The 14,604-nt window shown below is 38.2% G+C and overlaps 1 protein-coding gene across 1 annotated transcript in view; it reads right to left on the reverse strand.

Annotated features, from left to right (window-relative positions):
* Positions 1-11,571, reverse strand: part of LOC135273577 (aldehyde oxidase 4-like) — a 42,293-nt gene extending 30,722 nt beyond the window's left edge. Inside the window, 8 exon segments of the mRNA XM_064372759.1 lie at positions 3,132-3,228; positions 5,005-5,127; positions 5,681-5,795; positions 6,413-6,582; positions 7,240-7,332; positions 9,277-9,436; positions 10,512-10,696; positions 11,509-11,571. Coding sequence (XP_064228829.1) covers positions 3,132-3,228; positions 5,005-5,127; positions 5,681-5,795; positions 6,413-6,582; positions 7,240-7,332; positions 9,277-9,436; positions 10,512-10,696; positions 11,509-11,571 — 1,006 coding nt within the window.
* Between the last annotated feature and the right edge of the window lie 3,033 nt (positions 11,572-14,604).

A 14,604-nucleotide genomic window follows, 5' to 3' on the forward strand; every position in this document is an offset into this window, starting at 1 on the left:
ATACTAATGTCAGGATTGGAAAAGATAAATAAAACTGTCATATGACTGTGTACATTGAAAATTCAAGAGAATCTCTAAATCTATTAAAACAGTAAATGAATTTAGCAAACTTGCTGGATATAAGATCAATATACAAAAATTAACTGTATTCTTATATACTAGATACACAAGCAGAAAGTTAAATAAAAGAACCATAGTATCAAAAAGCATAATATATGAGGAATAAATATTAAAAAGGATGTGCAAGATCTCTATAGTGAAACCCAAAAATTACTGAGAGAAGTTAAAGAAAACCTAGATAAAAGGCAATGTCTACCATGCTTATGGATTAGAAGACAAAATATTGTTAAGATTTCAGTTCTCTCAAATTGATATATTGTTTCAATGCAATCCCAATCAAAATCCCAACAAAGTACTTTCGGCGGAATTTATCAACTAATGATAAGTTTATCTGGAAATGCAAAGGACCTATAATAGTTAAGGGCATATCGAAGCAGCAGCAGCAAAGATACCTTAAATTACCAGGTTTTAAGACTCACTACAAAGTTACAGCAAGTAAGACACTGGTATTAGCACAAAGATAGGTAAACAGACAAACAATATGATAGAGAACTCAGAAATAGAACAACACATATGTAGACATCTGGAAAACAACAAAAGCTGCACAGCAATTCAGTAAGGGAAAGGACAGTCTTTAACAAATGATGCTGGGTCAATTGAATATCCACATGAAAAAAATGGAATATTGACTCCTATCTCACATCATATAGAAAAATTAATTTTAGATGAATCACAGACCTAAGTGCAAAAGCTAAAACAATCAAGGTCCTAGGAGAAAACATAAGAGAATATTTTCATGACCTTTGGACAGGCAAAAATTTCTTCTACGAGCACAAAATCATTAACTATAAATAAAAGACTGATAAATTAATCTTTATTAAAATGAAGAAATTGGGCCGGGAGCAGTGGTTTACGCCTGTAATCCCAGCACTTTGGTAGACTGAGGTGGGCAGATCACCTGAGGTCAGGAGTTCGAGACCAGCTTGGCCAAATGGTGAAACCCCGTCTCTACTAAAACTATAAAAATTAGCTGGGCATTGTGGCGCATGCTTGTAAACCCAGCTACTAGGGAGGCTGAGGCAGGAGAATTGCTTGAACCTGGGAGGTAGAGGTTGCAGTGAGTTGAGACCACTCCATTGCACTTCAGCCTGGGCAACAAGAGCGAAACTCCAACTCAAGAATAAAGAAAGAAAAGGAAGAAATTGGCTGGGCATGGTGGCTCACTGTAATCCCAGCACTTTGGGAGGCTAAGGCAGGTGGATTGTTTGAGCCCAGGAGTTTGAGACCAGCCTAGGCAACATGGCAAAACCCCATCTCTACAAAAAATACAAAGATTGGCTGGGCATTGTGGTGCATGCCTGTAGTCCCAGCTACTCAGGAGGCTGAGGTGAGAGGACTGATTGGGCCCAAGAGGTTGAGGCTTCAGTGGGCTGAGAATGCACCACTGGATTTCAGCCTGGGCAACAGAGTAAGACCCTGTCTCAAAAACAAAAAGAAAAAAACAGAAAAAAAATTTGTTTATGAAAAGGCACCACGAAGAAAGTGAAAAGGCACAGCTGAGAGAATGTATTTGCAATAATCATAACCAATCAAAAATATATTAAAAACCTCCTCTAAATCAATTATATCATTAATTGTATTAAAATTAATTATATATAATTATAATGCCATAAACCACAAGGAGAGATCACGCCACACTCATCAGATCAGATAACACTCAAAAGGCTGATGATAACAATGGAACTCTTTTGGTTGCTAATAGGAGTATAATTAGTATAAGCTTTATTATTTTTTTAACGCTTGAAAAACTACTAAGGGTGAACATAAAAATATGCTATTATTCAGCAATTTCATTCCTGAATATATTCCATTAGAAATAAGTGCTATGTTCACCAAAATATAAACATAATAGTATTTATAGAAATTTTATTCATAATGGCTCCAAATTAAAAACAACTCCAATATCCTCAATGATAGAATTAATAAATAAATTGGCAAAATATTTTCATAACAGAATACTACCAATGGAAAAAAAACTAATGTATGCAACAACATAGATGAATCTTTCATACATAATGTTAAATAAAAGCAGAAGGCATTAAAGAGGTTATACTATAAGATTCCATTTATATGAAGTTCGAATGAGGTAAAACTCATTTACAGTGATAAATATTAGAATAATATCTTGGGGTTTACTAAGAGAGACATATGGGAGCATGCTGGGGGTACAGAAATTTTCTATGTTTTAAAAAATTTTTAACTTTTTATTTTTATTTTTGAAGAAAGAGTCTCATTCTGTCATTCAGGCTGGAGTGCAGTGGTATAATCTTGGCTCACTGCAACCTCTACCTCCCAGGTTCAAGTGATTACTATGCCTCAGCCTCCCTAGTAGCTGGGACTAGAGGCTTGTGCCACCATACCTGGCTAATTTTTGTTTTTTAGTAGAGATGAGGTTTCACCATGTTGGCCAGGCTGGTCTTGAACTCCTGACCTCAAGGGATCTTCCTGCTTTGGCCTCTCAAAGTGCTGGGATTACACCGCACCTGGCCACGTTCTATGTCTTGATGTGGGTAGTATTTACATACGTTTATATGTATATAAAAATTTACCAAGCTGCAAATTTCTTGTGCACTTTATTTATTTATTTAGAGACAGAGTCTCGCTCTGTCACCTAGGCTGGAGTGCAGTGATATGATCTCGGCTCACTGCAACCTCTGCCTCCCGGGTTCAAGCAATTCTCCTGCCCTCAGCCTCCTGAGTAGTGGGACTACAGTTGCACACTACCACGCCCAACTGATTTTTGTATTTTTAGTAGAGATGGGGTTTCACCATGTTGGCCAGGATGGTCTCAATCTCTTGACCTCATGATCTGCCCACCTCAGCTTCCCAAAGTGCTGGGATTACAGGCGTAAGCCACTGCACCCGGCCTCTTGTGCACTTTAAATAATTGTTTAAAAATCACAGTTGAATAGAGAAATACTGCTTTAGAGTTTCAGTAGTTTTCAATCCAGATGATTGAAATGAGAGACTTCAACTTCAGAAGCTTCCCTTTTTTGGCTAAGTCTACTTACCTTCAATGATTTGGGTGACATATTTAAAGGCTTGCTCTACATTTCCTTGCTCAATTTTTTTCTCAGCAACAAGAAATGAATTGTGCTCTAGGGCTTGCTGTAGTGGAAAAACAAACCAAAACAACAGGAGAAGATTTTTTTTTTTTTTTTTTTTTTGCATTCTAGTAAACCATTTGTTTCCCATCAAAATTCCATGCTGCATGTTCCTACGGTATCAGATCTTCATCACACCAAGAAAATCAGAGCCAGGGCAGCATGAAGAGTCCGCAGAAAGTGGATTCAAATGGATTTTAGGCATTGGTGCCTCATTTTGTTCAGTGCTCTGGGGAAGGGCTGACGGGGACACAAGGGTATATAAACATGTTTCCCACCTCTCCATTGCTGAGTGATGATCTGAGGCAGTTTGGCAGTTAGGTGTTGACTCTGGGGCGAGGGGGTTACTCAGGAGTAAAGAGAGGTCGCGAAGGAGGAGGCTGATGGGGCCTGGAATGCTCAGGAACGGCCTTGAATGGGTGACTTGAGTTGGATCCTGAATCATTTGAAGTCAAAGGCACATCATAAAACAATAGTTTGAGGTTGAAACAAGCTGAGGGGCCAAAATGAGCACAAGGCCAGACTGGGTATAGGTTTTCTATAAAGAAACAGTGGAAGATGGGTTTTGAAAGGTTGATTGTGGCTGGACTATTAATTACCTTGATTTGGTGCTAAAGAGTTTGGACCTTATCTAAGGGCACAGTGTTAAATAGGAAGAGTGACCTGATGAACTTAGTGACTTAGGAAAGTTAATATGTTAGGTAGATAGGCTGAAATGGAAGACAAGAGCCTCTTTTAGTGGTTTTTGTGGTAAATCTGAAAAGAAGATGGTGAAGACTAGGCTGGAGGGTGGAGTGAAAATGAGAATGAAAAGAAAGGGGCAGGCTTAAGGGACATTTAAAGGAAAACTGGAAAAGAACTTGGCAACTGCTGGGAAGAACAGGGGAGAATTGAAGTGGTTGCTCAAGACTGAATCTACTTGGTGAGGGGGCGGGGTGTCCATATTACTTATGCATTCATCTATCCATCTATTCCTCCCTCCCTTAGTCATCCAACATGTTTATTGAGCATCTACCATGGGTTTAGAGCTTTGCTAGGCCCTGGGGATATAAAGTACAAGAACATACAACATGCCCTTGCCCTCATTAATAACAACTAAAACAAAAATGATAGGTAATGTTTATTGAATGCATTCCCTGTGCCAGATGCTATTCTAAACATTTTACTTGGATTCTCTCATTTAAACCTACCATGACCTTTTGGTGTAGGTACTTTTAGAGTTCCCATTTTACAGATGGAAAAGCTGAGGTATGAGGAGTTTAAAGCTTTCGCTGCTATTAAGAGGCTACTAATGGCAGAATCAGATGATGAATCCAAGTAGTCTGTCTCCAGAGCCTGTGCTTAAGCAATAAGTGGGCAGGTAGACAGAGGACCTAAGAGTTATAATAAATAAATGTTACAATTTTTCCCAGTTCTACAGTGCTCTAGATATTCCCGCTGACTTCTTTTGTATATGAGGTTATAAGGATATTTCTTGGGTGTTGCTTACTGCATTCTTAACCTATGCCTTGGCAAGAGGCCACAGGAGAAGTAGGCGCAGAATGCTTCATTTCCACAGATCCCTGTAGAAGCAATGGTGGGAAGGAGAAGTCTAAGCAGAAAAGGGGTCAGTTTCTGTCTTGAAGGGCAAATTGCTGGAGCTTTTAATCTAAAACTACAGGTAACACTAAGCAAAGTATAGATAGAACCCAACTTATAGTATTTTATGATTCCATGGGTGGAACTGTGCCCCAAGTCCACCACTCTAGGCATTCTAGAAGACACAAAGTGGTCTGACTACCTCTATTGTGATAATCCTTGGCTCTATGTCTTCATAAGCGATCTTCACTTTCTTAGCAGCCTCTCTTGCATGAGCATAGGTATCAGTGGCCACAGTGCCGACGATCTGGCCCACGCAAATTACCTGTGGAAAAGCCACATGTTGTAATTAGCAAAAACACAGACTCATTAAAAAGGAATTACTGTTCCCACATTCTTACCTACTGGGTTTTTATGACCAAAAGCAAGATTATTTTCTACCTACGAGAATAAATTTACAACAGTGGTTTGAGTGAGATTTAGGGGGCACAAAAATTGAAAGTAGAACTTAATTATCTGGCTTTAATTATCTGCCTTCTGGTTGTCCTTGGCCACACGACTCATCATTCCCACCGCATACACAGTGATCCAATTAACCTAATATTCTGCTGGCTCTTTCAAGGTCCTAAGATCTGTATTGCTTTTATGGCTTTCATGACTTTAGAGAAGTATTTTTTGAGGACTTATGGCTTTTATCAGAATTTCAAAGGGTCCATAGTTTAAGAGAGAAGTTGAGAATCACTGAGGCAGAGTCATTGGTTTCCAGCAAGTCTTTGTGATGTGAACATGGATCTATGGATGGCTACGGGCATTACCAATAATCATTTTGGTGTCTCCAGCAAGGTATTTGAATAATAAGCCACATGTAAATCACCCACCTCATTCTGTGCATAGAAAACCTCTCCTTGATAGTTATTATCTCCTGGAACATCCTCTGCTGTTATCACATCAATGACACCTGGAAGTGCCAGGGCTTCTGAGATATCAATTGATCTAGGGGAGAAAATGTGAAGGTAGATATTAAAGTTGCAGGGGCAAGTTCCTAGTGATTACTCAAACACAGGGAAAATGATAATGGACCTCATAACTAAATCGTGGAGCAATATTCTATGTTGAAAAATGCCAGTATTTAGCAGATGTTCTAACTCTTTCATAACCTTGGATTCTTTCACAACTGTGATTAAAAAATGATTAATTCTCAACCAGAAAAATAAATGCGTATTCTTTTTTTTTTTTGAGACAGGGTCTCATTCTGTTGCCCAGGCTAGAGTGCAGTGGCACGATCACAGTTCACTGCAGCCTTGACCTCCTGGACTCAGGTAATTCTCCCACTGAAGCCTCCCCAGTAGCTAGGACTATAGGCACTCACCACCATGCCTGGCTAATTATTTTGCATTTTTTGTAGAGATGGAGTTTTGCTATGTTGACCATGCTGATCTCCAACTACTGAGCTCCAGGGATCTGCCTGCCTCGGCCTGGGATTACAAGTGTAAGCCACCATGTCAGAAATTAATATTCTTGTTTGATTTAAATATATAATAAGCTCTTTATTAGAATATAAAACTGTGAATACATTTCAGTAACATTAGGAATCTCTTTTATTTCCTTACATGATCTTTGCATGAGCTCTGGTGCTGGTGATTGCAGCCAGGAAGAGTTCTTGGTCAATGCACGGCATGTCATCAACATATATAGCTTCCCCTGTGGTGTGTTTAATGGCCGACTGGTGCATGACTGGGTGTCCAACTGGATCTTGTGGGGGTTGGTAGTGATCCACACACTGTTAACGGACAGAGTAAATTATTTTGCCATGAGGAATTCTCAGGCCCTGAAAATTAGGTCTGATATATTTGGCTTACTCACAAGTTAGGAAAAAAAACAAAAATCAAAAAACTATTGGCAAGGGCCTGTAGTCCCAGCTACTGGAGAGGCTTCAGTGGAAGAATTACCTGAGTTCAGGAGGCAATTGGGTATCCACATCCATGAGTCCAGGTTAATAAATGTCCATTAAGTATTAAGTACGATGGTAAGGGATTATATTCTGGTTACAATTCCCCTCTTACCCACCAAAAGAAGACATCCTAGATTCAGAGTGGTTGTAATAAAGCAGAGAAGGCTTTCTAGAAGCAGTAAAAGTTCACTTAGGTTTTAAAGGAAGAACAGGTATTGGCCAAGCAAAGGAGGTAATTTTAGGTAACTAAGCTGAAAATAATAGAGAACAATGATTCAGAATCTAATTCCCGTGTAGCCTTGAGTAAAAGCATAGAAGCTAAACTAAGCCAGTTGTGTGTGTATAGCAATAGGTAACATCAGCTGGCTTCAGTAGACATTATCTTAAATACAGTTATTGAAAAGAAGGGGAAGTATGCATAATGCACACATCTGAATGCAGAAACATTAAAAAACAAGAAACCCAGTCCTGAAACAAGAAACCAACCTGAAACATCTGAATTCCTTGGGTTGATTCTATGGGGAAGTCTTCTAGAGCACTCATGAACTTTTCTGGGATGTTGGGAAACTTACGGGGATCCTGAAAAGAAGATTATTTCATGTTTAATTTTTACAATCCAAGTGAGTATCTTGGAAAAATACATATGGAAATAAAGTTATTCAATCTATTCTTTTAGATCTTAGATGCCAGTTCTGCTGGGAGAGAGCTCTGAGCTTCAAGTTCCCTAAGCTAGTAGCAGTTGCTTGAATAAGAACTATATCTATTTATGTGCACAGAAAAGTGAATGTTGTTTCCAGGAAGTAAAGATTTCTTTTCATGACAAGGTGACCTTTTGAATGAATGGAAATATAGATACTTCTAAATGGAGGCTGTGCTTCTGAACCTGGGCCAGTCTTGTGGGCATGTATCTCAAAGGAACAATTGAGGAGTTGAGAAAAATTAATATATAAGGATGTTCAATTGCAGATTATTTGTGATAGTAATGAAACTAGAATTAAACCAAATATCCAACAATAGGGAAATTTTGGTACCTCCAAGTACAATATTGTACAGTCATAAAAAATAATTTTGCAGAAATGTCTTTAATGACATTGAAAAATTCATGAAATATAGTAAAGTAAAAAAAAGTTACAAAAATTTATGTACAGTATGATCCCATGTTTTGTAAAGAAAAGAATATAAAAATATAAAAGTATGTATTCCAAAACATTAATAGTGGTTATGGTAGGATTATGAGATTACAGTTCATTTAAAAAATTTTGCTTCTCCATATTTTGAATTCTTTTATGATGATAGAATATATAATAAATAGAAGGCAATATGTAAGATAATATATGCTAATCTATTAAAGATGCTAATCTATTAAACATAATCTATTAAATATATGATAGCATATTGAATATGTTTTTCTCTATCTTTTATATGTTATCATATATTTATAATGTTTAATTATCAATGCCATTAATACGGATTTTATATGTGATATAATCTATTAATATATACTTATATATTTTTAGACTAAATATGTATAAACTTATATACTGATTATGTATTTTTCTACTGAATATGTTATATAATACATAGATTGTATAATATATAATAGAATATAATAAAGTAATAATAATAAATAAAGTTAACAAAATAATAAAAAGGACTGGCTGAACTAAGAGAGCAAAGCTCTCAGTCATAAAAGGGATGTGGGTGTAATCATCTGTCTGCCATTTTGGGATCACCTCATGGCTCATAAGGGGGCACTCATGGTCATGGGTCATATTCTGAGAAACACTGCTGTGGGGGTTATTTTAAACTAGGCTAGGTTAAAAAAATAGTTAACAGAAAAGTAAAAGTAATCTAAATGTCAAAAATAAGGAATGGATCAAATAATGAATGGTGCATCTATCTCTAAACATGCCATGCAACCATTATGCCATGATGCCACTGAAAAATATTTAATGTCATTGAAAGATGGTTATGTTACTAAGTGAAATAAGCAAGCTATACTACACAGTTATACATATATATACACATATACATATACATCCTTAATGAAGGGTTTCAAAGGATGCACACCAAAATAGTAATAGTGTTTATGGGTGATGGGATTACAAAAGACTTTCTCCTCCTTTTTAACTTATCACATTTTCTAAATATTAAAGTATTATTTTAATTTTACTTATTTTAATAAGAAAATTTTCTTTCAAAAAGGAAAAGATACGAATTTACTTACTGAAGACTTTTCACCACTGTAAGTCAATCTGACCTTGCACGTTAGTGTTTGTCACACAGATAAGGCAAATGGTGTAATGAAGTTGTCCCTTTCTCAGCCCAGGAGTGAAGGAAGGGAGAGGGAAGGAGAGGAGAAAAGTGGCCCAGGAAGAGACATTGGAGTCTGGGAAGTACCACACTAAGGGCCCCAGCCCAGGAAGCTTCCACGTGTTATCAAAGGCAGGTGGGGGAAGTCCTTCATGTACAGATCTATGCTGAGAATGTGAAGGCACCCTGAAACCCAGAGAAGCCATTTACCATTAGATTCAGTCCTCACCTCACTTTCAGGTAGAACTTGAAGAGGTTGCTGATGATGAGGGTTCGCCTGTACTCCATGCCACCCTCAGCTGTTGGTGGGATGTAGATCTCATCCAGGACCCATCGGCAGGCATCACTCAGCATTTGGTCATCCTGTTGCCTAGTAGGAAAGCATGTTAACGTTTCACAGAAGAGGCAAAGACAGAATATCGTTATTTGGATGTACCATAATTTGTCTCGCAATTTCCCTGTTGTCGGATTTTAGTTTAATTTTAGATTCTTTACTATTATAAATAATCTGCAATTGAGCATCCTTGTAGGCAAAGACAGACACTAAACTGACATGGCAAGGAAAGATGGAGAGCAAGCTGTATCCACCTTTGAAGTCTAGACAAAATGTCTTCCAGAGAGTTCATTAGCTCTTTTTAGTATACAATGCAGTGCTTTCCAAATAAGTCCTCCTATATTATTACTTTTCATTTCAAGGGTTGGGAATGTTTATTTACCTTAAATAGCTGGGCAAAAGAACCCACTAAAACCATAGCTTCCTGAGATCTGGGCCTTTGTCGATCTTGTCCACTGCTGTATCTCCAGCAACCAGATGGGTGCCTGGAATACACACTATACCAGGTAAATATTTGGTAAATTACCAAATTATTGGAGATAGCTGTAAAATATTTCACAAGTCAATGTTTCTATATACATTTTTTGGAAGCATGAAGTTATTTTTGTATCTGAGAAAAAACTCACATTAAGTTCTAACGTTGACACTGAGTGGATAAAAAGTATTGCAGAAGCACTAGTTGGAAACATTTTTAAAAATTACTTTTCAAATGTTAGTGATAATGAGAGTGACAGGAGGGAGGCCATTTAACCTTTTAAACATTTCATCTTTTTTAATGTGGTTTAAGGGCATTTTCAGGTGTCTTAGGACACAGCATTGGAGACTTACTATACAGGCTAATTAAAAGTGAAAAATTAAAGATAACATTTGCTCAGACTAAGTAATTTGTGCATTAATCTCATTGTAGAAACCTGTAATAAAAGAATCATTGTACCTTAAAGATGGCAGCTTTTGGGTGGCTTGTATTTATACTTTTCTTCAGTGCTTAAATTTTCTAAAGGATTGTATGTATTTTTATAATCAGAAAAAAAATTCCCAAAGTGCTAGTTTCATTAAAAAAATCTAAAGTAGAAAGGCCTGCGTTTCATGCCCCAGATGCACTATGTCATACCTCCCGATGAGCTGCTTGCAGGTTTGGCTTGCAGAGACAATGGCGGGGCCCAAGCTTCCAAAGAACATTTGAAGTTCCTTGATTGTGTTTGTGCCATCTTCAAACTGCACGCTCATCCCAGCATTGACAATGGCAAATGTATTCTCCTGACTCTGGGCCAAGCAGAGTCCAAACACCAAGTGCCACTGGAGATAGAAAAACACTCAGAACATTTAGTGCTTACTCCACTGTCTGCCATACAGCAACACCGTTGATGACTGGGTCTCTGGGAGCTGTGATTGACTATAGTTGACATATATACCATATATGGGTACTGTCCTATGTGGTTCATATGTATTAATTCTTAGTCCTTACAAGTCTTCTCATTTTCAATTTGTGATGAGGAAACTGAGAGGTTAAGTAACTTGCACAAGGTCACACAGTAAGTGGCAGAACTGGGGTTCAAAGCCAAGCAGTCTTGCTCCAGAGTCTATGCTTATCCGCTAAGCTTTATTTCTTTCAACTCTGAATGGTTGCATGTGGCCTCAGGCAAGTGACTTAAAAAACTGGGTCTTAATTTTCTTTAAAGTGAGAAGGCTGGGTTAGATCAGGTGGTGCCTCAGGGGCTGCTGAATGGAATGAGGGGAGGATCGGCAGATAGGATGCCTCTTAGATGGAACTACCACAGCTTCACTTTCATCTGTTGTAGTTTGCTGTTCTATGTAAATTTCATTAGAACAAAGAGTTGTACTATTAAAAAAAAAAGAGAGAAAAGGCTTGAAAAACCACTGGACTACTGGTTTCTCCAGTTCTTTCTAGGTGTAAGCCTGTCATTCTTGGTTGAATCTCATGACTAGCATGGAACATTGGAGCCATGAAGTGGGAAAGCCTCTTTGTGTGGCCAGCTTCTTGGTGGGCATGGGGGAGAGATTAAATCCTACCATCATGGACCTTGTCAAGGGTCAAGGATAAAACATTTCTATCAGAGAAGTGTTTGAGACACACTGATCATAATTACTCTGCTGTACTGATGGCTGGGGACTTTCTTCTCCATTTCTGCTGCCACTGCCCTCATCACCATCTCCCGATTTATTGCCCAAAGTACTGCATTAGCCTCCTAACTGGTCATTCAGTCTTTAGTCTCTCCCCGTCTGCTTTATCCTTTATCTTTCTACTCCATTTATTTTCTTAAGATATCACTTTCATTTAATTTTTACTTTACTTTAAAGCCTTCAAAGGCGGCCATCTGTTAGGACACATACAAACTCCTTGACGGAGCAATGCATGTGTTTAGTGATGGAGCCCAGCTTCCCTCTCAGCCTCACTCATGGGCTGCCCCAGCCCCCAGCCCTACTCACTAGCCTACCAACCTGCCATCCCCAACCCCCATGTTATCCTCCCTCCTCTCCACTGATGCAAAGGCTACCATCTTCTATGCTTCACTTCTAACAGCCTTCCTCCCCTTTCCTCCCTCTAGGGAAGGGCTCTTCCTATCACCAGAGCTACTCTGAGTGGCTCGTTGCCCACTCATTTCCTGTCTGAGGTTATTAGTTATTTCCTACTTCAAGCTCTTCCTGTTAGATTTAGAGATCTTCAACGACAGGACCCCTTCTGTGTCATAAACCATTGTAGTGTCTTCTGGGTTTACCACACTGTGCCTGGGATATAGATTGGTAGGTGGTTAGTAAGTAAATAATTTTATTTAAACTATCCGGTTAATAAATGTTGATTGACTTGGAGGTAATTTTGTGATAATTAACTTTCAGTTTGCCAGACACTTGCTGTAGATGACGTTGACTAGATTTACTCAATCTTGGCTAAGATGCATATTTATCCGAGACCAAAAATTCAACTCACATCAAAGGTTCTCCTTTTGCAAGGCCAGCGTGCCGGTAATATAATCTTATGGGACCAGGTTCAGTGTGCCTTTTAGGTAATATAATCTTATGAGACCACTGTCAGTGTGCCCTTTAGGTAGACTAGCCTTGCAAAAGGAGAACTTTTCATGTGAGATAAAGCCTAGATACTTTTAGGGGCCCAGGGAAATGTTTAACTTTTAATTCACTGCATGTTACTAGATGGGAAGAGAGGGAGGTGGGCATGGGTTGAAAAACTTCCTATTGGGTACTATGTTCACTACCTGGGTGATGGAGTCTGTATTTCAAACCTCAGCATCTCGCAATATACATATGTAACAAACCTGCACCTGCAGCCCCTGTATCTAAAATAAAAGTAGAAATTTAAAAAATCTTTAAAAATAAAAAAATGTATATAAAACACTGAATGCAGCTTGGATTTATGCTGTTATAATCACATTTTTATATGTAGATATTGCTATATAGGCATACAGTTTATTTTTTATATGGAGGAAGAGCTTCACAAAGGCAAAAGTGCCTAGGGCCTATAAAGGTTATAATGTGACCCTGAGATGAAAGCAAATCAAACGGTCATTTGGAAATTTGCCCCTTCCTGTGTGGCAGCCCAGAAAGTCTCCCTAGAGCATTGCCCCGGAAGCCTGTCTGCAGGCTCACTGCATAGGCCAATGGGGCTTCCCTAGGGCTGGACAGTGAGTCAGGGAACCCTCACCTGAGTAGAATAGGGAATATAAACAGACATCTCTTCTGATTTCAAGTTGGCCTCAGGTGATCTCTCAAGAAAAGGGCCATTTAAAGGAATCTGCTGTTGTTCTTCTGTTTGAGAAAATCACCCTTGGTTAGGATGAGCTTATCAAATTGGAGAATATGTTGCCAGTGGCAGATAAATATATGGTGGAAAGAGGATGCAGGCTGGGAGCCACGTCTGGTTCTAGCTGCAGCTCCCAAGCTAGGCCTCCTTTGGCAAGTCGTGGAAACTTCGGGGTCCTCAGCTGCAGCGTGACAGGGTTGGTCAGATAAGCTGCAAAGTCCTTTCTGGTTCTTCTGGACCATTATATGCTACTTACAAAATTTGGACTCGAAGAACTTTAAAACTATTTGGAAACAACCTACTATAATGTGTACATTTCACAAACGAGAACACTAAGCTCCAGAGAGGTTAAGTGACCTTTGCAAAGTTCCAAGGCAGGACTGGTGGCCGAGATGGGATCCCTGACAGTCATGTGACACTTACTGAGGATACATTCTGAGAAGTGGTGTAGTTAGGTGATTCTGTTGTGTGAATATCATAGAATATACTTACACAAACTTAGATGGTGCAGCCTACTGCCTACCATACCATCTAGGTTTGTGTAGCAATAGCCACACCTAGGCTACAGAGTATAGCTAATGCTCCTAGGCTACAAGCCTGCACAGCATGTTACAGTAGTAAATATTGTAGGCAATCATAACATAATGGTATTTGTGTATCTAAACATATCTAAACACAGAAAAGGTACTGTAAAAATACGGTATTATTAATGTAATCTTATGGAACCACTGTCATGTATGTGGTTTGTTTTTTGCCCCCAAATTTTTATACATGATTGTATATATGTATGTGTGTATATATGCATATGTGTGTATGTGTATGTATTTTAAACAGTTCGCCATACTGTTATTTGACCCATAATTTTTAAATGTAATTTTAGTCAAGGAGAAGATATCTTACATTAATAGCCCTATGAATAATATGCATTTATTTTTATTTCTCTAAGTTTAAATCATTTTATTTCCATAAAGCTCATGATGTCTTTCAATAAAGAGAGGAGGAATAAGTAATATGCCCCACAAACTTAATTTTGTTTAAAATGAAAAGTACTATAAGAAAAATTGCCATCTTTATGAATCTCTGTAATAAAATATTCCATAAACCTTTAAAACCACAGAGATACTTCTCATTAATTTTTCTTCACCTGCTTTGATACTGCAATTTAGACTACTCATAAATATGGCCAAATATTTAAGGAAAATTGCCAGATGCAATTTTCCTGCTACACACAGAACAGCTGGAGGGCAGGATAATTGGTCAGTTTCATCCTTAGGTTTGAGGTAATGTAAACATAGCTTATGAATCTAAATGAGAAGTACTTGGGTCCCTAGTTCATGGTTTACAGCAGGAGCTATATAATTGATAGTGATAAGTACAAAATGAAATGCTTAAATCTTGGTCTCTTACCTTTAGATATCAGATTGTTGGT

The sequence above is a fragment of the Aotus nancymaae genome, unplaced genomic scaffold (genome assembly GCF_030222135.1).
Source record: "Aotus nancymaae isolate 86718 unplaced genomic scaffold, 86718_ANA_hifiasm-v0.15.2.pri h1tg000008l, whole genome shotgun sequence".
Taxonomy (NCBI): domain Eukaryota; kingdom Metazoa; phylum Chordata; class Mammalia; order Primates; family Aotidae; genus Aotus; species Aotus nancymaae.